This window comes from Hippopotamus amphibius, chromosome 9 (genome assembly GCF_030028045.1).
Source record: "Hippopotamus amphibius kiboko isolate mHipAmp2 chromosome 9, mHipAmp2.hap2, whole genome shotgun sequence".
NCBI classification, from domain to species: Eukaryota; Metazoa; Chordata; class Mammalia; order Artiodactyla; family Hippopotamidae; genus Hippopotamus; species Hippopotamus amphibius.
In genome coordinates, this window is record NC_080194.1 from 91,447,870 (window position 1) to 91,469,513 (window position 21,644).

The 21,644-nt window shown below is 52.3% G+C and overlaps 1 protein-coding gene across 1 annotated transcript; it reads left to right on the forward strand.

The window, feature by feature from the left end:
* The first annotated feature begins 233 nt into the window (after nucleotides 1-233).
* On the forward strand, nucleotides 234-20,406 carry SCN4B (sodium voltage-gated channel beta subunit 4). The gene is made up of 5 exons (XM_057695094.1): nucleotides 234-617; nucleotides 9,142-9,314; nucleotides 10,278-10,506; nucleotides 12,019-12,148; nucleotides 16,682-20,406. Exons 1-5 carry the CDS (start codon nucleotides 557-559, stop codon nucleotides 16,773-16,775), a joined length of 687 nt encoding a protein of 228 aa, XP_057551077.1. The 5' UTR covers nucleotides 234-556; the 3' UTR covers nucleotides 16,776-20,406.
* The last annotated feature ends 1,238 nt before the right edge of the window (nucleotides 20,407-21,644 follow it).

The window sequence follows — 21,644 nt, forward strand, 5'->3', positions numbered from 1 at the left end:
AACGCCCGAAAAGCTCCACCTCTACTCCTCCCCAAACTATCCTCCTAATTGGCAGCTCAGCGCACGGGATGATGCGGGCGGCTGCGGGCGGCCCTGCAGTGCCAAACCGCAGCCGCCCAGCCCGAGCCGGAGAGGAAGCAGGGGTGGGGTGGGGTGGGGTGGGGGTGCGGCCGGCTCCCGGGGCTCGGGGACCAAGAGGCGGGGGCGCCCCGGGCTCCGCGGCGGCCACCGCCCCTCCTGCGGCTGGAGCGCTTCCAGAGCAGAGGCGCAGCGTCGCTCGCCTCTGCACTAGCTCGGAGGTCCTCCTGCTCCCGTTTGCGTTCCTCGTCCTCGGGCTCCTCCTCCTCCTCCCCGTGCCCTCAGCGGCCGCTCCCGCAGACGGCTCCTCCTCTCCCTCCCCCTCCTCGCGCTCTCCGCGCTAACTTTCCGGAGCCCCGGCCGGCGGCGCAGAGCTCCCGGGCAGCCTCGGGGCCCACTGCAGACCCAGGGCTGCGAGCGCGGCTGTGCCCTGTATCCCATCTCCGCGCCCCTGGTGCGCTCCGCAGAGAGCAGAACGATGCCCGGGGCTGGGGACCGAGGCGCAGCCCGGGAGAGATGGCTGGGCACTGGGCTTTTGGGTAAGGCAGCCCTGGCTTGGTTTCTTCTCCTGCCTCCTCTCCCCGCCCCACCACCTTCCCCCATCTTCCCCCAGAGGAGGGGACACTTATAGGAGCAGCGCCTTGGACGGGGTGGGCTTTGGGGCGCGGCACGAAATGAGCACCGCGGCTACCAGCTTCTTGCCGGACGCGGGTTCGGACTGCTGAGCTCCCTGGGGACCGTGAGCCGTCCCCCGCCCCATCCGGCCCGCCAGCCCCGGGATTAGTTCTTTGCTGTCTCTGGTGTCTTCGGCTCCGGGCTTCTGGAGGTGGATCTTGGGGCCCCCGAGTTCAGAGATTTAAGCGTGCTGGGGGAGGGTGTCTGTGCCTTGGGTGTCGGGGATGCCAGGTGGGTTGCAGGTGTGATTGTTGGAATGCTGGTTTCTACCCCTGTCCAGAGCTGCTTGCAGCTCCTATGCTTGTTCCCCAGGTACCAGCGTGCACCAGTTGGGGGTGGGGGAGCTCCCTTTCCTCCTGGTCCTTTTTCTGTTTGGCTCCTCTGCTCTCTACTTCCTCCAGTGCCCATTGCCTTCCCTGCAGACTGGATGGTGTTGGAGTGACTTGGAGGACATTCAAGTATTTATTATTTTATTTATTTATTTATTTATTTATTTATTTATTTATTTATTTATTGCCATGCCGTGCGGCTTGTGGGATCTTATTTTCCCCACGAGGGATCAAACCCATGCCCTCAGCTAAAGCGCTGAGTCCTAACCACTGGACCGCCAGGGAGTTCCCCAAGCCCCCTCTTAGGAAGGATCTTGTCTCCCTTTTTGGGTAGAAATTCCATGGGGGTGGGGGGAGCTGTTTAACCTGTTCCTGACTCTTCAGTTTTGGGATGAGTATGAAGACTGAAGAGCTGCATCCAGAGCACACAGAAGGAACAGATTGTGATCTATTAATTCGCACAGGCTAGTTTTGAGCATCAAGAGATTAGGGAATGGTGTTTATTAGTCCAGAATATAATCGCCTTATAAATCACAGCCGGATTTCAATGTAAGCCGACTCCATCCCTGGCACCCACCCCTCTTCCTGTTTATATTTGTCAGATTTGGCTTTTGGCAGCTCAGGCCATTGGGTGAGGTACATGATGTAGGCATTTGGGCTGAAAACAGGGAGACAGAAGTCTTTAAGGGCGGTCACTGCTGCTTCTGCAAATGCAAACTGTGTGCAGACCTGTCATGTTGGCACCTGGTGGTGGAGGGGGGGATAGAGTATGTCTTTCACTCAGGAGCCACTGGTTTTATACATCCCTGCTGCTGGATAGAAGACACTGGTGTTCTCTCTTGTACCTTAGGCACAGTTATGCTGGTTTCACAGTGACCCTAGGAAGTGGGCCTCTGTGAGGCCTGAGGGTCCTCTTCATGGGCTGGACATAGCGCCAGTGTACACCGGCTCCCCCTCACCCCATCCCTGATCAGTGGGAACTGCGGCCATGGCAGGGGTAAGGGGTCACTGGGGAATTCAAACTCACACAGTCATTAAACTAGCCCACTTATCAACACCTCGGGCCTCCCTTCCTCCTACTGCCTGGTTGGCTGGTGGGATACCAGTGCCTGGGCTGTTAGAATATTCATAGAACCTGTCTTCTGTGGGAAGTCACACCATACACTGTGTGTGTGTGTGTGTGTGGATTTTGGGCAGATTCTTGGTTCTTTTCTCCAGGTGGAAGCCCCCACCTCTTGCGAGGACTGTTTTAGCTGATAGACTAGGGAAGGGCAGGGGCCCATTGGAGCAGGTTTGGAAGATTCCCTGAGCTACCCTCTGGGAGCTCAGGAGAGAGCAGAGTGATTTGTAGGTGGGAGACCAGCAGGCCCCAGAACTGGCCCCAGCTGTTCTGTCCCCTGCCCCTCTGGTCTGCAGAAGGGGTCCCTCCCTGGACCTTGCCCTCACAGTGGCAGTCGCCACTAAGCCCTCACGGTGGCATCGCTTTGAGCTTAGGACACAGAAGCCATCCTTGCTCTCAGCCCAGCAGGGGAGATGCAGAGATGACTGGACAGCCAACTGGAGATGCTCCCTGGCAGCATCAGAGCTGGCAGGAACTTTGGAAACCATAGCACAGAGCTCCCCTAAGGATGAGGAAACCATGGTCCAGAGAGGGAAGGTGACTTGCCCACTGGTGCATGGCCAATCAATGGCCAAGTGGGCCAGAATCCAGGTCTCTTGGACTCTGTCACACCAACTTGCCTCACAGTTAACCAAAATCTGCTGAAGGGGCAGGTCAGCAGGGATTGTGCTGATGGACTGAAGGAGGAGGGACCTCTGGGGCCTGGACACAGACGGATAGAGGCTTGGGGGCCCAGAGCTGTTGTTCTCACAACTGTGGAAACTGGGTACAGAGCAGTAAGCTCCCAGGAGGCCTCCACCCCTCCAGCTCCCTCTCCCCATATGAAACTCGGTCTCATAGACTGAGACGAAAGCGATTTTTGATAACCGGACCAGACACCCTTTTCTTAAAATGAGATGCAGTTTCCAAGGCTGTAGTATTGCAGTTGAGGATAAAGTGGGTGCTAGCCCCTTTCTAAGCATGTAACCGGTAATATATCTGTCGTACCCACCCCTTCCTTGTTCCCTGATTTGCTTAATTGCTGTGATCTCTGGGTAATTATCACTTGTGAGGGTGCTATGTTGCCCAACCCTCTATCCCTTGGTGTGTATTTATTAAGGGCTTGTTTAATGAGGAGGCAATTAAGGAGAGGGTGCCGAGTCCCGCTCAGAGGAAGGAAAAGGAAAGGGTAAGGGATTCATGGAGAGGAGGATGGGAAAGCGGGGAAGTGGAGAAAGACCCCGGGTTTCAGTCTGGAACGGGGGGTTTGTTCTTTTTCTGGAGATGCAGGCCTGTGGGGTGTCCCAAGCCCTAATGCCTGCCGCGGCTGGTGGGACCAGCATGGTAGGTAGACCCCAGGCACAGGGTCTCCCACCTCGCCCTGTTGCTGAGGGTGTAGGGATCTCTGCAGAGGCCACGGGCTGGCTGTGCTGATGCACGTCGTCCGCGGCCTGCAAGAGGAGGGACGGGCACTCTGCTTGGACTTGTTTGCAAAGCTGGTTTTGTTGAGCATCCAGTGCTGTCTCAGGGGCATGTTTCCATCCCGGCAAAGCTCCTGGGGGTGGGCAGGAAGCAGGCAGGTTGCCTAGGGAGAGGGAGCTGAAATCTTTCCCCTGCCTCTGGGCCTAGGGGCCTTGCCTGGCCCAGCCCTGCCTCCCACAAGCCCCCAGGGCCTGCACCCCAGGAGCAGTCTTGTCCTTCTGGCCTCGGCCCACGGTCTGCCTCCCAGCTCTAACTTTGAGCCTCTCTGACTCCCCCGGGGCCAGAGTGTATCAGCTTCCCTATTAAAGTCGGCCATGGTTCCGCCTGCCCTGCCAGGCAAGCCCTGGGAGCTAACCTGAGAGTGGGCACCACGCTGTCCCTCTTTCCTCCTTCCACCCCAAGGTGGGGGTCACTGTCCCCGGATGGGGGAAAAGGTGGCAGAATAGTTCTGCCTCGGCATTTGCCTTGGCGTGTCTGATGGTAGCTATGAGATCCCTGTTGGTGTATTTAATGATAACATTTGCACGTACCAAATACATTTTTACTTTAAATGGGAGGCCTGAGTCAATCCTTAGACAAAACCGCAGCACGCAGATGAGATGCGAGGGAGCCGTTCAGAAAATAGCAAAGAAAATGGCTGCTCTGAGAGGGGCTCAATGATTAGGGTCTTTCGGTGCGTAAAGGCAAGGCTTAGGGGCTTAGGATCGAATTCCACAGGATCACGAATAGGAGAAACTGTTCACCAATCCTACGATGCCAGAAAGAGACCCCTAAACTGAAACACACACAAGAACACCTTGAAATTCTAAAGAGTTTAGTTTGGGACAAAGCAAAGAAAGTCCTTCTTTATCCAAACCAATAGCCACATGGAAATAATTACCTCCAAGAAGTAATACAGCGTGAAAGTATAAAACAGTGTGTGAATGGCCTGGAGATATTGTTGGCTGACACTGGTCATTAAGTTGGGGTGCCTTGGTTACGTCTAGACCTATGATGAGGGCCAGCTCTGCCCCCCTCCCTCCTTTGAAACACTATCCTCCTCCATCTGCAAAGTGCCCAGGACAGAGGGATGGACTCCCTGAAGCCCTTCTCATGTTTTATAAGCTCATGTTTTAGCTTTATACCAAGGTCAGAAGGTAGGAAAGACAGCCATCCTGGTTTAGGGCTATGGCAGCTCTGACTTTCTCAAGGTCAGCAGGCAGAACGGGGCCTGCCTTGTACCTGCTGTCTCATGCATCCTGGCTTGGTCGTCCTGCGGGAGTACCTCTCGGGGTCATCTAGTGGATCTATACCTGCCCCTGCTCCTTCCTTTCCCCCCAGTGCAGGCTCACAGGGGAGAAGGTGCAGGAGGTGGGTCCCTGGGCTTTCCTGTGCACAAGCCTCCCTCCTGAGCCTCCCAGACACAGCCGGTAGGACTTCTGCCCTCTGGGAAAGTGTGCCGTAGAGAAGCCAGGCCTGCTCACCCTCTCTGATACCTTAACTTGGGCAGGGGTCTGAACTTCTCCGTGGAAACGTCTCTGCCTTTCGTTTGTCCCCTCCAGGCTTACGGTGGGAGTGGCAGTGCTTCACTCTGGGAGTCCGGGAGTCCTGATTGTGTTAGAGTTGTCATCCACATAGGCGCACGCTAATCAGGCAGAAATGTGCTCTGTCATCAGCCAGACCTTAAAGATATACTTTTCTCCTCTCTTCTGCACTTTTTTTTCCCCTCTTTTTTTGCTTCTATTTAAAGCCAAAAAGATCTCAATTTTGATGTGTATATTTGGTGCTTTTGGATAGCCCATTCTGGCTGAGGCTGGGGAGAGGGATTTGGCCCCTGACTTGCATTCCCCCCGGCCTTCCCCAGGATCCCAAATACTGGAGGCTGGCGCTGTGATGCTCCTTGGAGCACGTGCTCAGGCCCCCAGGGAGCACTGTAGCCATCAGGAAACTGCCTTTTCCCTAGAGCTTCCCTGTCACAGCTCTGCACCCTGTTCCTTGGTTCGCAGGGGTGGTAGGGGGTGAGAAGCAAAGCTGGGGTCTCCCATCAGAAGGCTATCTTCTGGGACTTCCCTGGTGGCCCAGCGGCTAAGACTCTGCGCTCCCAATGCAGGGGGCCTGGGTTCGATCCCTGGGCAGGGAACTAGACCCCACATGCTGCAACTAGGAGTTCGCATACCGCAACTAAAGATCCCGCATGCCACAACAAAGATCCCACGTACTGCAATGAGGATCCTGCACATGGCAATGAAGAGCCCATGTGCCGCAACTAAGACCCAATGCGACCAGATAAATACATTTAAAAAATTAATTTTAGAAAAAGGCCATCTTCTAGGCTAGAGGGTGGAACCTCATGTCTGGCTCCTGTACCTAGACCCCTGTGGCAGGGGGTTGGGAGAGGGGAGAGATGAAAAGAAAAGCAGGAGTGCTAAGGAGAGCTGGCCCTGACAGCGTTGTTCTCTTGGAGAGGCACCATTACGGAGGGGTGGAAAGCAGAGTTCCGTCTGTACTCATCTTACTCCACTCACCAGTTGTGTGGCCTTGAGCAAGTTAATCTCTCCGAGCCTGTTTCTTCATTTTGTATATTGGGGATAAAAAGAATAACCACCTCATAGGATTATTATGAGGATGAAATGAGAAAGTGCATGTAAAAAGCCTGTTTTATTTTACAGTAGGTGACCAATTCCAGATTCACCATTTATTATGTGGCCCTGGGCACTTCAGTGACTTAACCTCTCGGAGCCTCACTTTTATTGTCTGTAAAATGAGAAAAATGATAGCTACCTTTTGGCATGCTAATAAAAGTTAGAGTTAACAGGTAGAAATCCTCTAGCACAGTGGTTCTCCAAGTGTCATCCCTGACCACAGCATTCCCTGGGACCTTCTAAGAAATGCAAATTTTCAGGCTCCATTCTACGTGCTGGATTGGGGTGGGGCGGGCAGAGCCAGCTGTCATTGCCCTCCAGGTGATTCTGACACAGTGAAATTGGAAGCCACTGCTGTAGAACAATTCCTGGCACAGAGAAGCTGATCAAAGAATGAAGGCTAATTGAAATGACCTCTCAGCACTAACTGGAACCCTGGTGGGCAAACCCTGCTGTTTTAGGATGCAAGGAAAGGCTTTCTTGCTTTGGGGCTTTGGGATGCTAGACATGTCTCTCGTTGACCTTAGGCAAGTCGCCTAACCTCTCCATGCTCAGTTGCCATGTCTGTAATAGGGAGCTATTACAGAAAGCCACTCCTAGCATGGGTGTGAGGGTTAAACGCACCTGGCACATGGCAAATGCCGAGTAAATATCAGCTGTGGTTGGCAGTGGCAGGGGATCCTGGACCGCGGGGTGTTACTTCTGAGTCCACGTTGCCTTCAGAAGCGAAAGGGACACGAAGAAGCTGAGGGGGGCCCTGAGAGCAGAGTTGGGCTGCCAGCTCTCCTTGGAGCTCCTCTTCTTCTTTATTTACTTGGCTGTGCCATGGGTGTGTGCATGGGCGCATCATGTGGGATCTTAGTTCCCCAACCAAGAATGGAATCCGTGTCCCCCTGCAGTGGAAGCACGGAGTCTTAACCACCGGACCACCAGGGAAGTCCCCCTTCTCTTATTTAAAAGGCATTGCCCAGGTGGCACCAGGCAACATCATCTCATGTGGGCAAAGCAAGAGGAAACTGGTTTATGATGTACCGTGAGGGAATTACGTCTGACGAAAGACGGCCTTCCCTGAGAGTGAGGATAGAAGAAAGAGCAAGGTTGCTGGCCTTTAAAGCTAAGACGGACCCTGGCTGTCTGCGGAACCAGGGCAGTTCTGGGAATTGCCTGCAGAGCTGGGAGCTGACCTAGCCTGAGAGGGGTTCACAAGTGGCTCAACCACTAAACCCAGTCAGGTCAGCCAAGTCTCCTCCCATTTTGGGTCTTGGCTCTCCTGTCTCTAAAATCAGGCAGTGGCAACTTAGTGTCTGTAACGTGGATCCGTCTGGGTCCTTCAGCTCTGACACTCTGGGAGCGCTGGGCTGGAGGTCCCAGTAGTTGAGAGAAACTACGGTCTGGGAAGAGATGCCAGGGAAATTTTGGCTTAGGAGCTGGTGCAGACAGGTGGCTGCCCAGTAGCCCTGGAGTCGGACCCCAGTTCAGATTTCAGCTAACTCCGGAAGTTGTATGACTTTGGCCCAGGCACAAGGCACTTTGCTCTTCTGAGCCTTATTTTTTCCACCTGTAAAATGTGATTAATAAGACCCACCTTACAAGTGTGAGGTGAGGATGAGATGAGATTACTCACACGCAGCCTTAGGAAGCATCCCGGCCCAGGAAAAGGTCATTATTCTCAGGATCACCGGAAACCGGGGAAGGACTCCCTCTGAGTCCTCACCCAGGCTGACCCTGGGTGCCAGGTTCATCTAGGGGCAAGGAGAGCTAGTCTCTAATTCCGATGCCCCTCCTCCCCATGACCTTGAGGTACAGTAGAGTTTCCTCAAGGAGTTTGTAGGACAAGAGGACCAGGCTACCTTACAGGAGCTCATGAGGCAGGACCCAGAGGCCATGAGTGGAAATTCACGGTTGCCGCCTGCTCAAGTGGCAGGGATGGCATTGATGCGAGGGTGTGGGAGAGAAGCAGGGTGGGGGTGGCGGGAGAGGCCTCCGGAGATGTTCCCAGGACCAGAGGCTGAAGTGGGGCTGTGGCGAGTGGGGGGCACATGGGCCACTTCCAGGGGACCAAGGGTGCAGTGCCCTCTCCAGGCAACCGGCTTGCGAGCATCCGGTTGCCCCGAGTTGGCCTCCACAGAGTGTCCTCTGTCCTCACTTTCTCTGCGTTATTGCTTTACTCACTCGGTTCTCGCTGCTGCTGACCGAGGCCAAGACGTGCCCCGTTCCACCCCACCCCGCCAGATGCCATCCCGGTCCGCCCTGCCTCCCTTCTCTTCTCGTGATCCCACTCAGTGGTCCCGCAAAGTCCAGCGGGAGGCGTCCCGCTGCCTCTCCGTCCCTTGGGGCCAGTGGGAGCCGCCAGGGTCGGTGGTGAGTGGCCGTTGGGCCGTGTCCAGGGAATGTGACTGCCATTTTCCTCTTCTTCACCTCAGAAAGGGGTGCCCCAGCCTCCCAACATCCCACCCCCGATCCTCGGGAAAATTCCCAGCAGGAACAGGAGGTGCGGCCCCTGCACTTGGGGGCGATGCAGGGACCGCACCCGCAGGTTAGGGGGTGTGGACTTGCGGCACAGAGGCAAGGGCCTGGTTTTCCTGGGTTGGGGTGACCCCTGGTGGTCACTTAGAGTGCCACAAGGGCTGCTAACTGGCTCGGAAGTCCATCCAGCTCAGGCCAAGCGAGAGAAGGAATCCCGGCGGTGGCCCAGGCAGTGTACATTGAAGAGAACCATCTTCCTGATATTGACATCAACCGTGATAGAGACCTCCCTGTCCGACCAAGCCACTCCACCCTGCCCAAGAGGTCCCTTCCAGGGCTCCAGCATGGAGGTTCCAGTGGGGTTTTAAGGGAGGTGGTGCCCCTCATACAGGTCTCTTCCTGCTCCCTGTGTCCCTGTCGCTGGAGGTATCTGTGGGGAAGGCCACCACCATCTACGCCGTCAATGGCACGGAGATCCTGCTGCCCTGCACCTTCACCAGCTGCTTTGGCTTCCAGGACCTGCAGTTCTGGTGGTTCTACAACAACAGCGATACATCCAAGACTGTAAGTAGCGGGGGAAGGGACAGGACGGCTCAGATCCTCCTCCCTTCCTGGTTGCTTCACCCCTGCCTCCCATCCCAGGCTCTGGTCCTTCCTCGACTGACCCCGTGGTGATCGTCCCTAGGACCTTTTGTCACCCTTTCTCCCAGTGTTCTTTTTGGAGCCTGTCTAGAAGGATCAGAGTGGGAAGGATGCTTAGATTGTGTTGCCAGAACATGGGTCTGTTGGAATTCTTGGCTAGAGTCCTCTGTCTGGTCTGAAAAAATACCTAAAACTTGGTTAGCTTGTATACAAATTAATAACAATAAAAAAACGAGAGAGACAAGGTACCTTTGGAAGACTTGGAGGGGAGGAATGAGAAGAGTCCAAATGGGAGGAGGGCTGGGGAACAGGCCTTGGAAGGATGGGAGGGCAAGCTGGAGAAGAGAAGGGGCCAGGGCTGTGGCCCGGGGTGGGGATGCAGCAATCTGCAGGTGTTTGTGGAGTACTCACTCTGCAGCCCAGCAGGGGACCGGAAGTCACAAGAGACCAATTCTGGATGCAATTAAACGCTGCACTCAGAGGGTGCCACGGCACCGCATTGTGGGATTGATTCACGTCTTGGTGGACGGCCAGAATGCAGGCAGACGGGGGACGTGGCGTCAGCAAAAGCTGGGGGGAGTGACAGAGGGAAACGAGTGTGGTGTTTGCAGGATGCGTTACTTAAAAAACTTTTCTGAAGAGAGCAGTAAAAGTTGTGCTACATTCTAGGGAGACCTTAATAACAGAAAGTGGGTTTAGCCTGGAGCAAGTAAAATCCAGGTTAGACAGGCAGAGCTAGCGATACTGGAAGGAAACCAAGGCGGAGCGCTCTTCCTGGACATGGGCAGGGAGGTGTCCAAGGAGAGGGCTGGAGTGATGTCATGACTCTCAAAAGGACCCTGATTCTTTCTTGGCCACCTCCTTGCTCCTCTCTTCCTGCTACAGCTCATAGAGGGGATTGTGAAGAATGAGAAGTCAGACCCCAAGGTGAAGTTGAAAGATGATGACCGCATCACTCTAGTGGGCTCCGTGAAGGAGAAAACGAACAATATTTCCATTCTGCTGAGGGACCTGGAGTTCAGTGACACGGGCAAATACACCTGCCATGTGAAGAACCCTAAGGAGAAAGATCTTCAGCACCAGGCCACCGTCTTCCTCCAAGTTGTTGATAAACGTATGCAGTGGGGTTGGGACAGGGCAGGAAAGTTGGAAGGACGGGGGCGGGGGTGGTACCCAACTCAGTGTCATGGTGAAATGGACCACACTGGTATTTTCGTTCGCTTTATGCTTTCAAGAGCTCCTGGAGTTACAGCTGGAAGCTCAAATAACTTAGCTTGAATACTTATTCTGCTGCTGATTAGCTTGTAATATACACTTAGGCCCTCTGAGTCATTTTTTTCCTCATCGGCAAAATCTGCATTCTCTTAGTGTTGTTGTGAGAGTCACAGAAGCTACATGGAAGTGTTTTGTAAAGTTCTCCATATGTGCTGATTATTACTATGCTTGTGTATTCTGTTAGCGACAGCTGATGGAATGCCAGGTATCGAGCCAAAAAGTGCTATGAATGATACACGGAGTCCTTTCTCAAGGAGTCGACAGGTCAGGGTAGGACAGAAGATGGGTAAACACATAATGGAAATAGGGGCAAAGCATGTAGAGGCACAGGCAACAAAGATTGATAAGAACGGTCTCTCCCCTGTAGAGCTTAAGTCCCAGTTGGGAGGATTCCAGTCTGACATGGGTGGAACGATTAGACAACGAAGAAGCATGTGATGAGGATGTCACATGACCCCAGACACTGGAGGTGTTTAGAGAAAGGGCTGGAGGATTTAGGCTGGGTGGTTGTCATGAGAGGGGAGCCTGGAAGCCTAGGGAGGCGCAGAAGCAGAGAAAAAGAAAGGAAACCTGCTTAAAGGTCCTGATTGTGCTGTGTTCTTTGTGTTCTTGGGGATCCACTGCTCTCCTGGATGATGTGGATTTCTGCAGAGGAGATGCTCATGGTTCTGGAATTTTTTGAAGTTAAGGCCATTAGGATTCTCAGGCGGATTGGATATGGGGGTTTGAGAAAAAGAGAGGAGTCAAGGATGACTCCAAGGATTTTGACCATAGCAACTAGAAGGATGGAGTTTTCTCAGCAGAGATGGGGGAGACTGTGGGTGGAGCAGGTTTGGGAATTCAGGAATTCAGTTTTCAGATGGGGGTACTGAGGCTACAAGCGTTAAGTGACCAGCTCCAGGTTACTAGCTCGTTAGTGACTGCGGAAATCCTGTTGTTGAAATCTAGGCTACCTGGCTCCAATGTCTTCCGGTCACATTAGAGATGTCACAGGGAGAGTCTCAGTTTTTTTCTGCATGGACAAAGGAGACCTAGAAAGAGCCAATGAAAGTCTCACGTTTGGGGGGCTAAGTCAAACCTGGGTGCTGTTGTTCCTGAGTCTGAGTTATTCCAGAACTTGTATGGGTATCTGCAGAAGAGCATATGTGTGGAGTGTGGGGGTAGAGGGCCCTCTTCCTGTTATGCCTTAGCCTGATGGATGCCACATTCTAGCTTCTCTTGCTTCCGGCCCGGGGTGAGCATGTCCCAGATGCCCAGGTTGGAGGCTGTGGAGCCGTTGGGCTGCCATGGTGCTCCAGGCGACTCCTGCTCCCCTTCTCCACCCCCTTCTCTCCCTGCTCTGGCCATGAAGTGGAAGAAGTGGACAACACAGTGACACTCATCATCCTGGCTGTAGTGGGCGGGGTCATTGGGCTCCTCATCTTCATCCTTCTGGTTAAGAAGTTCATCGCCTTCATCATCAAGAAGACTCAGGAGAAGAAGTGAGTTGACTCCTGTCCTCCCACCAGCCCAACACCTGCTGTCATCTCATGGGTGTTCCCAGCATCTTCTCATCCACTGTCATCTACCCCCACCTGCCTTCCTCTTTCCATCTATCTCCTAATCCCATCCTCTCTTCCTAATTCTCCCACTCTCTTTCCTATCCCTGCCACCCTCCTCCCATCTTCCAGCGCCATTCCTAATCTCACTTCCTCTTCCCTATCCTCCCCGTACGTGTTTGTTGAATACATTGTCTTCATTGAAAACATAAATATAACCCACTTGCTCTTCCTTATTCCCCTGTCTTCCTGTCCATCCTGTTATCCTCTCTTTCTTTTTGTACCACCTCAATCTAAAGTCCTACCAAAGATTTTAAGATGCTTTTTTTTTTTTTTTTTTTTTTTAGATTAGGGAAAATATAAGATTCTATGTACAGAAACTCTAAAATGAGAAGATCCTTAGGGTGATGGGAGTCTCTTATTGTGAAATTCTGAAAATTCAAATGAGGGAGATAAAAACAGTCTAAAAAGGCTGATATGGCTGCCCAGGAAGCCCTAGGGTAAATTCAGGTATAAAAACAGACATCTGTAAGTGGAAGGGGAGGAAAGACAGGGAGGCACAAAGGGTGCAACCCACACCCAGAACTGCCAGAACAGGCAAGCTCCAAAATTGAATGTTGCAAAACCAGAGCAGGCAAAAAGCATTTGAAAGTTGTGTTTTTGGCAAGAGAGATGAGATAAGTCAGGCCTGCCATTGGAGCGGAGACAATGAGTATAACAAGGGGAGGAGGAGAGAAGGGGGAGCTGCTCTGTTGGTGTTGGCTTCATTCTGCTCTGTTGAGAAGAAGGAATTAGGCTGGAAAGGGCAGAAGTTCCCCTGATAAGAAGGAAGGCAGCTGAAGGCAGGGAGGGAATTTTAGGGAATGGTAGAGGGGAGGGGGAACAGAGAGGCACTGGTTGAGATGACAAACTCTTGGGCTGTCTGCCTGCATCGTGGCCAGAGGAGGCAGGGAGGGTTTTGGAGATCTTGAGATGGGCCAGGAGCATGGGGCATGGACCTGGACCAACTTCTGATTTTAATAATCAGTCTTACTGTTGATGAAGAGCAAATTTGGAGAACACATTATTCAACATATGGTTTAAAAGCACTTAGAAAAGAAAACAGTGATCCTTGGAAGCCACCATGGATTCATCGAAAACAAGGCAGGCTAATGTTTTCTTGGTAGCACACAGCTGGATCAAAGCACACAGCTGGATCAGGAGGATGCTACAGATAATAACACCTCCTATCATTCATCACATGCCTACCATGTGTTAGGTACTCCACCAGGCATTTTTTTATAAAATATGTATAATTTTATTTTGAAGTTGAGCAAAGTAAGGCTCAGAGTGGTTCAGTGACTTGCCCAAGGCCACACAGCTAATAAGTATAGAGCTGGGATTTGAATCCTGACTTATTTTCTTCGAAGCTTCAACTGTTGCCGTCCTACTCTCCTGATTCATGGGGTGGGTCTCGAGTACAGACAGTCATTCTCTCATTCGGTGGCTCTTTTTGAGGTGCTGTGTGCAAGATACTGTGCCAGGTGCTGCAGGAAATTCTGGAAGGAATGAGATTCTGCCCTTAAGTAAAGAAGACACGTACGCAAATTAGTGTAACATGAAGTAGAGGGATTAGGGCTGGCATAGAGGTATAAAAGTGTGCTGCAGTGGTTCAGGAGAGGGTGGAATACTAGGGAAAGATTTCCAGCCAAAGAGATGTTTGTGGTCAACCTTGCAAGATGGATATAATTTAAGGCCTGGGGAGGGTGAAGAGAATGGGGTTCCAGATGGGGAACCACTGAGAGAAAAGACAGAGAGTCTGGGAAAAGAGCATGCTCTGGAGAACAAGGCGTTTCCTGTTGTTGAGAGAGTGGGGGGTGTGGTAGGGAGGAAGGGGAGGGAAAAACCTGCAAAGGGGAGTGGGGACAGACCCTTGGGGACCTGGGAGTCCTGGCTGCGATTGGCTTTCCTCTGACTGCAGGGGAGCTGGGGAGGGCTTGCAGGGTCTGGATTCATCAGAGGACCTGGAAGAAAGGGTCTGGCTTTGGTGGGCACAGGGACTGGGTAGGGAGATGGGAGACAGGCCATGGGGAAGCCTGAGGAGGTCCTCTGAGCGGTGAGAAAGGCCTTCATAACAGCAGAGATGTGGCTTCTTCCAGGGAAGAGCAGAAGTGTGGGGCAGACTTTCATGATCAGTTCTGGGCTTTCACATGTGGCTGTGGTTCCCTCTGCCTGGAGTGTCTCCTTCTTTTCCTGCTCATCTTTCTTGGTCTCAGCTTAAATGACACTTCCAGAGAGCCTTCCCTGACCCTAGAAGGAGCCTTCCTAGGTTGAGTCCCTCACTGGTACGCCCCGCCCCCCATCCTATCATTTATCACATTGTATTGCAGTTACTTATATAATAGCATATTCCCTGGAAGACTGCAAGTTTTTGGACAGCAGGCGCCATGTCAATTGAACACTCTTCTAGCCTGACACAGTGCCTGGTAGCCAGTAGGGTCTTAGTAAAGAGATGTGAACAGTTAGGTGGATAGGAATTGGCTAGGTTGACCATCTCTTAGGTATAGAGATAGATAGATGATAGATAGATAGATAGATAGATAGATAGATAGATAGATAATAGATAGATAGATGATAGATAGATAGATAGATAGATAGATAGATAGATAGATATAGATAGATAGATGATAGATAGATAGATGATAGATAGATAGATGATAGATGGACCGATCTGAATAGAGGTCTTTAGTGGTATGCCACAGGGCTCTGTTTGTTCATTGTTATTAAGATTTGAACTACACAAGGAATGATATACTTATCAAATTTCCAGAAACCTAGCAACTATGCTGGATGGAGAACAAAATTGGGATCTAGGAAGATTTTTTTTAACAATTAAAGTATAGTTTATTTACAATATTGTGTTAGTTTCTGGTGTACAGCAAAGTGATTGTTATACATACATATATATTCTTTTTCAGATTCTTTTCCATTATGGTTTATTACAAGATATTGAATATAGTTCCCTGTGCTATATAGTAGGACCTTGTGGTGTATCTATTTTATACATAGTAGTTTGTATCTACTAATCCCAAACTCCTAATTTATCTCTTCCTCTTTGGTAACTGTAAGTTTTTTCCTATGTCTGTGAGTCTGTTTCTGTTTTGTATATAAGTTCACTTGTATCGTATTTTAGATTCCACATATAAGTGATATCATATGGTATTTGTCTTTCTGACTTACTTCACTTAGTATGATAATCTCGAGGTCCATCCATGTTGCTGCATTCTTTTTTATGACTGAGTAATATTCTATTGTATATATCCACCACGTCTTCTTTATCCATTCCTCTGTGGAAGGACATTTAGGTTGCTTCCATGTCTTGTCTGTTGTAAATAGTGCTGCTATGAACATTGGGGTACATGTATCTTTTTGAATTAGTGTTTTCTCCAGATATATGCCCGGGAGTAGGATTCCTGGATCATATGGCAACTCTATTTTTAGTTTAAAAAAACTAAACCTACATACTGTTTTCCATAGTGGCTGCAGCAATTTACATTCCCACCAGCAGTGGAGGAGGGTTCTTTTTTCTGGATCTAGGAGGATCTTGATAGGCTAGAGCTATGGGCTGAATCCCACAAGATGAAATTGATGAGGACAAAATGTTAAGTCCTTCCTGAACACCTCAAACCCAGGCACAGAAGCCCAGGGTGAGGCTAAGATGTAGGTTCAGTGAAAGCAGTCATGAAAAAGACTTGGAAGTTTTCATGAGCTGAAAGCTGGGAGTGGCGTAGCAGTCAGGTCTTCCCTGGAGAGCCCTGTGCAGCCTGGGCACTGCAGTTGGGGGCATTATACTTAAACTGGAGCATCTCTAGCACGGGGTGCCAGGGTGGTGACTCTCCTGGGGGTGTCTTCCCATCTAACCATCTCTCCTTCCTGCTGCCTTCTACCCTGTCCTACCACCCTCTGCTCACACCTGCCGTGCCCCTTCCATCTTGTTCTTCTGTCTCTGGTCACGGCGAGATTGAGGAGGAAGGGCCTGTGGGGCCCTGGGTGAGGAGCTCCTTACCCTCAGCATACTGCCCACTAGCCTGGACCCTTCCCCTGGGATGGCACAGCCTGGCAATTACCCTGGTTTGGGTTCCCCTCAGCACTGACCCCTAGGAACAGCACCTGGTACTCTTGCCTTCTGCTGTGTTGAGATGACTGGGTGATGCTAGTCTTACTGAGTACTTCCTATGCATCAAACACTGTTCCAAGTGCTCACTGACTCCTCCCAGCAACCCCATGAGGAAGGGGCCATTGTTATACCCATTCTATAGTTGAGGGAATGGAGGCAGAGAGGTTAGACACCCTGGCCTCTGGCTACCGTAGCTCTACAGAAGGCTAGGGAGAGGGTCCAGGGCTGGCACAGGGGACCACGGCTCCTCCTCCACAATTTACCCATCAATCGGGCTCCTCCTCTCACCAGCATCCCGCTCTCTTCTCTCTCCCTCTCAGGAAGGAGTGCCTCGTGAGTTCCTCCGGGAATGATAATACAGAGAATGGGTTGCCTGGCTCCAAGGCGGAAGAGAAAGCACCAACAAAAGTGTGAGCCCTGCTTGGGGCCAAGCAGCCGCCGGGAGCCTCACTTTCTGATGACGAAACTGATGCTTGAGCTGTGTCCGTGAACCCACATGCCTGAGACATCTGCTGCTTGGCTCAAACTGTAGTCTTTCTGGGCGGGGAGAAACTGGGGTCCTGTTCAGCCTGCCCCACCCCCTTCCCGACCAGGGTTCCCCAGGGACAACGGCTGGCCAGGGGAGGGGGCCTGCAGAAGGTTCGGGAAAGGAAAAGAGGGGCTGGGCCGGTGTGGAGGGCTGGTACCCTGACACCCATGTAGGTAGTCTCCTTCAGTGTCCCCACTCTGGACCAGGAGCGCCTTGGTTTTCCTCCCAATGTCTCTTTGTGAGAGACTTGGGGGGTCGGTGAGGGCGTCCTCCGTATCTGGACCCTGAGTGTGGAGGACTAACCCTTTTCAGAGGACTCTGTACAGGATCTGAGGGTGGGAGGCTGCTGGAGGGGTTCCTGCAGTGAGGCTTTGATGGCTACCTGCTCCCCCACATCCCTCTAGTAAGGAATTGCCTCTCCCCCCACCCCTGGGTGCCTGCCTGCCTGCCCTGGTTCTCCCCTCCCCAGCCCCCATGCTGCTCAGAGTCTTTGAACTCTCCCACCTAGGGCTTCCACTTAGGTCTTGGGGGGTCCTAGCCCACCTAGCCTGCTCCTTTGGTCTCTGGGTTCCGAGGGTTCAAGCAGGGGCCCCTCAGGTCTTCCCAGAGCACTGGGGCGCTGCTTGCACCTTTCCTAACGTTTCTCCTGGGGGGATCAGGGCTGCAGAGGGGGGCCTTTTGGCCACAGAATGCCTACCCCAGCCCTGCCAACACTGGGTGCCCCTTCTCGGCGGGGAGGCTAAACCCTGGCCACGCCTGGGAGCTCCCCACCAGCTCCAGCCTGCTCCTCTTCCCCTGAAGCAGTGGGTGGTGCTGCCTTGCTTGAGGAGCTGCTCCCTCTTGTGTTCCTGAAGCTTCTCCCTGCCCCACGGGTGTCATCTCCATCCCTGCGGCAAGGCTTGCCTGCACCTTGGGGGCCCTCTTACTTTGGATGAAGGGCCTTTGGGGTTTCTGGCTGCTTCCTACTCAGCTGGGGGTTGGGGAGCTGGAAGAGCAGGGAGAGAGTGCCCACAGTCTTCCTTTGCTTTTCCAAACACTGGTTTGCACAGCCCTTGTGTGTGGGGCTAGACCGTGCCTTAGCTCCTGAGTCCTGGCTCATACCGTCCCACCCCGCTTCAGCTCATACATTACAGCTGACTCTGGTGGGGCTTGGGTGAGGGGGTCCCCGCCGCCGCCCCCGCCCAGGGTCAGGCAGGCGACCAGGGAGCCGGAGTTGTGTCCCTCACAGCCCCTTGGCCGGAGACTGAGTCTTGGAGGCATCTGCCAAATGCTCCCATGGGGCCCCTGACAGGCCGTGTCATGGTGTGCCTGTGGGTTGGTGAAGTGAGGAGTGACTGGGGCTGTGATCACGGAGGACTCCACCATCTGCTCCCACCCCCTCGCTCCCTGGTTACATTTCCGACACTCTGTCCCCTGGGCCCCTGCGAGGCAGGAGAGGGGAGCAGCGCCCTCTTCCGAAGTGTATGGGGACTGCCAGAGGACTCCCCCTGCTGAAAAGCAGCCGCGGGCATCCCCAAGGGTGCAGGTTGGGGGAGGAGGAACAGGAGCGCTTGCAGGACAGCCATGGCTGCGGCCTGTGACCCTCGCCCAGCCTGAGGGGCTCGCAGGGTCCCACTCAGATCTGCTTCTGTCCCTTGTGTCCTCCTCCACCCATCCTGGGCTCGGGTTCAGATTTTCCTGGCTTTGGGAACAGACAGAGCAGAGCCACCAGTCATTTGGGAAACTTTGTAGGCAGCCTTCATGCAAAACTGCTTTCTTCTCCTTTCCCAGCTTCAGCATTTGGGCGGGCAGTGTCTTGGGCTCCTCTTACTCCCTTGAGAGGAAGCCAAGGCGTACAGAGAGGGGGAGGGGAAGAATATCATCCTCTCTACTCCTGGGTCTACTGCTAATAGGCTGGTCATGCACATTCTCTGGGCTCAGCTTTCCCCATCTATAAAATGGGTGTAATAATACTTACCTACCTCACAGGACTGTTGTGAGGCTTGGCAAGTTTTGGTTTAAAAAAATCTTTTTTGGCTTGGAAAGGGATCTAGGAGTTCAGGTATCATAATCAGAGGGAATGTCCCAAGTCTGTCCTGTCCTCATCTCTGTGTCCCATCCCCATAGAGAGCGCGCACACACATACACGCACACACATATACACATTCTCTCTCTCTCTCTTCTCTGTCTGTCTCTGCCTTCCCACGCCTCCCCCTTGGAATTATTTTAGTCTTTGTAATGTTAGAAACCCTGGCTCTGATGCTTAAAGCTTCCTGTCCATGGCTTTTTTTGGGTGGTTTTCCGTAGAGGTGACTGGGACTGTAGAGGGGATACTTTTGGTTGCCCCAATGCCTGAGGGCTCTACTGGCATTTAGTGGGTGTGGGGGCTAAGAATGCTAAACTTAGTCCCCACAACAAAGGCTGTCCTGCCCCAAGGCCAGGATTGTACCCGTGGAGAAACACTGGCATGGATTTACAATGGAAGATGTATGGGCAAAGCCATCTTCCCAAGCGGACCCTCAGCACATGCAGGTCTCTAAGCGTGGTCCTCAGGGCTTGTGGGCTAGAGAGAACCATTCACAAAATTGAACTCGGGAGCCCTGGACACACGCAGCTATGCTGACAGTAAAGTCAGGAGACCGTAGACAAAGTCTTTCCCAGCTCCCTGTCCTTGACCCCAAATTAGGACCTGTGCATTCCAGGCCTTGAGATTCTCCTGGTGTAGGAATTGAGCAGAAGGCAGCCAGAATGAAGCTGGGGTGCTGGGGAGGTCTGGGAGAGGCACCTGTGGAGCTCAGACTTTCCACATCTGGCTGGCTACCCACAGCTGGGCATGAAGAGGGGGCTGTGAGAGTGAGCTCCTGAGATAGGGACTGCTGAGGGTGTGCCTGTGTGGGTGTGCAGAGAAATGCGTGGCTGTGGGGTGGGAGGGCGTGTCTGGACGTGGGGATGCATGGAGGTGTGTGTAAGGGCTGAGTGTGCCCGAGATGGAGAGGTTCTGCGTATTTCAGGAGCCATCTTTCCTGGCCTGAGCTATACCTGTTGGGGTACCTGGAGGCTAAGAAAGGGTAAGAGACAAAGGGGGAGGCCTGCCGTGCTCCTGGGCTCCATAACTCCGTGACGCCACCTCATTTTCACAGCTGCCATCAGAGTGTTGTGGGGAGGGAGGGTCAGGAGGAGGGGACTTCTCCCGGGAAAATCCTACAGCTTGCTTCACTTTACTTTGTCCCAGATTGGCGTCCCTGCCCTCTCACCTCCCACCTAATAGGCAGTGCTTTTGACTATCTTATGCATGGTTTATTCCTCTGGCTTGGATGACAACAATACTCATCGTCAATTTCCTATATAACTATAGATGAAACAATGCAGCACAAACGGGCCTTGGGGGGCCTCGGATCTGCGGGTGCCTCTGGGAGGCGCAGATATGCACACACCCAGCACTGACTTGTGTTCAAGCACAGAATGAATGTGATCAGACTGTCTTGCCTTGACAACGTTTTGCATTGTAGAGTTTTATTTAGCTTTGCCTTGGATGAAATAAAAATTATGTTTAATAGAAACGGTTTGGGGTTTCTATTTTTGGCTAATTGGAAGCTGGGTTCCAGTTTTATTACTTGTCAGCTGAGCCTCAGTCTCCTTGTGTCTGAAACGTCCCCTGCCTTGGTGAGTTGACAGATGTAAAAAGTCTATGAATATCTGGCATGTTCCAGGCATTCAGGTCCTATTAGTACTGATCGTACTTCTTCTCTGGAGAAGCTGCAGACATGGCCCTCTAATGCTGGAATCATTGCTGGGCCCCTCCCTGTACTGATGACCTTGGAGATGATCCTGGTACCACTAAGTGTCATCACACCCCCTTCCCCAGGCCCCTCTACCCCAGGGGTTAACATTTATATCCAGGTGAAATCTGTTTCAAATTATAAGGTCAACTTTAAAGAGAAAAAACATGAGACAACTTACTGACTGGCATATATAGGCACACTGGGCCCTGCTTGGCTGGTCCCTCCAGCTTGCTGTTTTAGGAGATAAGCTATCTGGGGGTGGAGGGTGGGGGAGGGAGGAAGTTTAGGCTTATATTCCAGGAATGGCTTTACCCATGCGCATTTTGTATTGTCCATCTTGAATTAGTTGGACATAGATTAACCAAGCACTCATGCCTTCTTTCCAGATGCTGGGCTCAAGGCCAGGCTGGGAAGGAACTGGGACTACATATGCATCACACACAGGCTTACATTCATGGGTTTTATCATACCACACTTTTTCACCATCCATATCCTCCTCTTCAATAAATCCACCTAAGACCGCATCTCAAAGGGTTTCAAACACTAAGTCCTCAAAAGATCCTGCTGAAAGACTCTTTTTCCTCAATCAAGGACCCCAGCAAGGCAGAGGTCTGTGAGGTCCTCAGTGTTGGCAGATGTCCCCGACAGTACTATTTTTGGCTGAGCCCTCAGCCAAAGTACCTGCTCTGTGCTCCCACCCTGAATGGGCTCATCACCTGGATCCCCACGCCACCACTCACCTGTCTTCAGGTACTGCTTGTTGCCTGGGACCTCCTGCCACTGTCTCATCAGCTACAGATCCATTGGATATTGAAGTTTCCTGGTCTGTGTCTGAGTCTATAACACTCTTGGAGTGCTGTGCATTGAACTTGCAGTTCCCTATGTAAGGATCAGTCCCAAGGACTGGGTAGGCTCGCATCATTGTTATTTCATCCCTACTTCCTTTCCGCATGCAACTGTTATCATAAGGGAGAGATAAACAAGTGTGTCAAA

What these genes read in the sequence shown, in the direction of transcription:
- SCN4B (XM_057695094.1), top strand. Translation starts at nt 557, where the DNA reads ATGCCCGGGGCTGGGGACCGAGGCGCAGCCCGGGAGAGATGGCTGGGC. An exon ending in ACAGCGATACATCCAAGACT is followed by an intron (nt 9,315 to 10,277) that starts GTAAGTAGCGGG and finishes TTCCTGCTACAG; the next exon opens with CTCATAGAGGGGATTGTGAA. An exon ending in AAGAAGACTCAGGAGAAGAA is followed by an intron (nt 12,149 to 16,681) that starts GTGAGTTGACTC and finishes TCTCCCTCTCAG; the next exon opens with GAAGGAGTGCCTCGTGAGTT.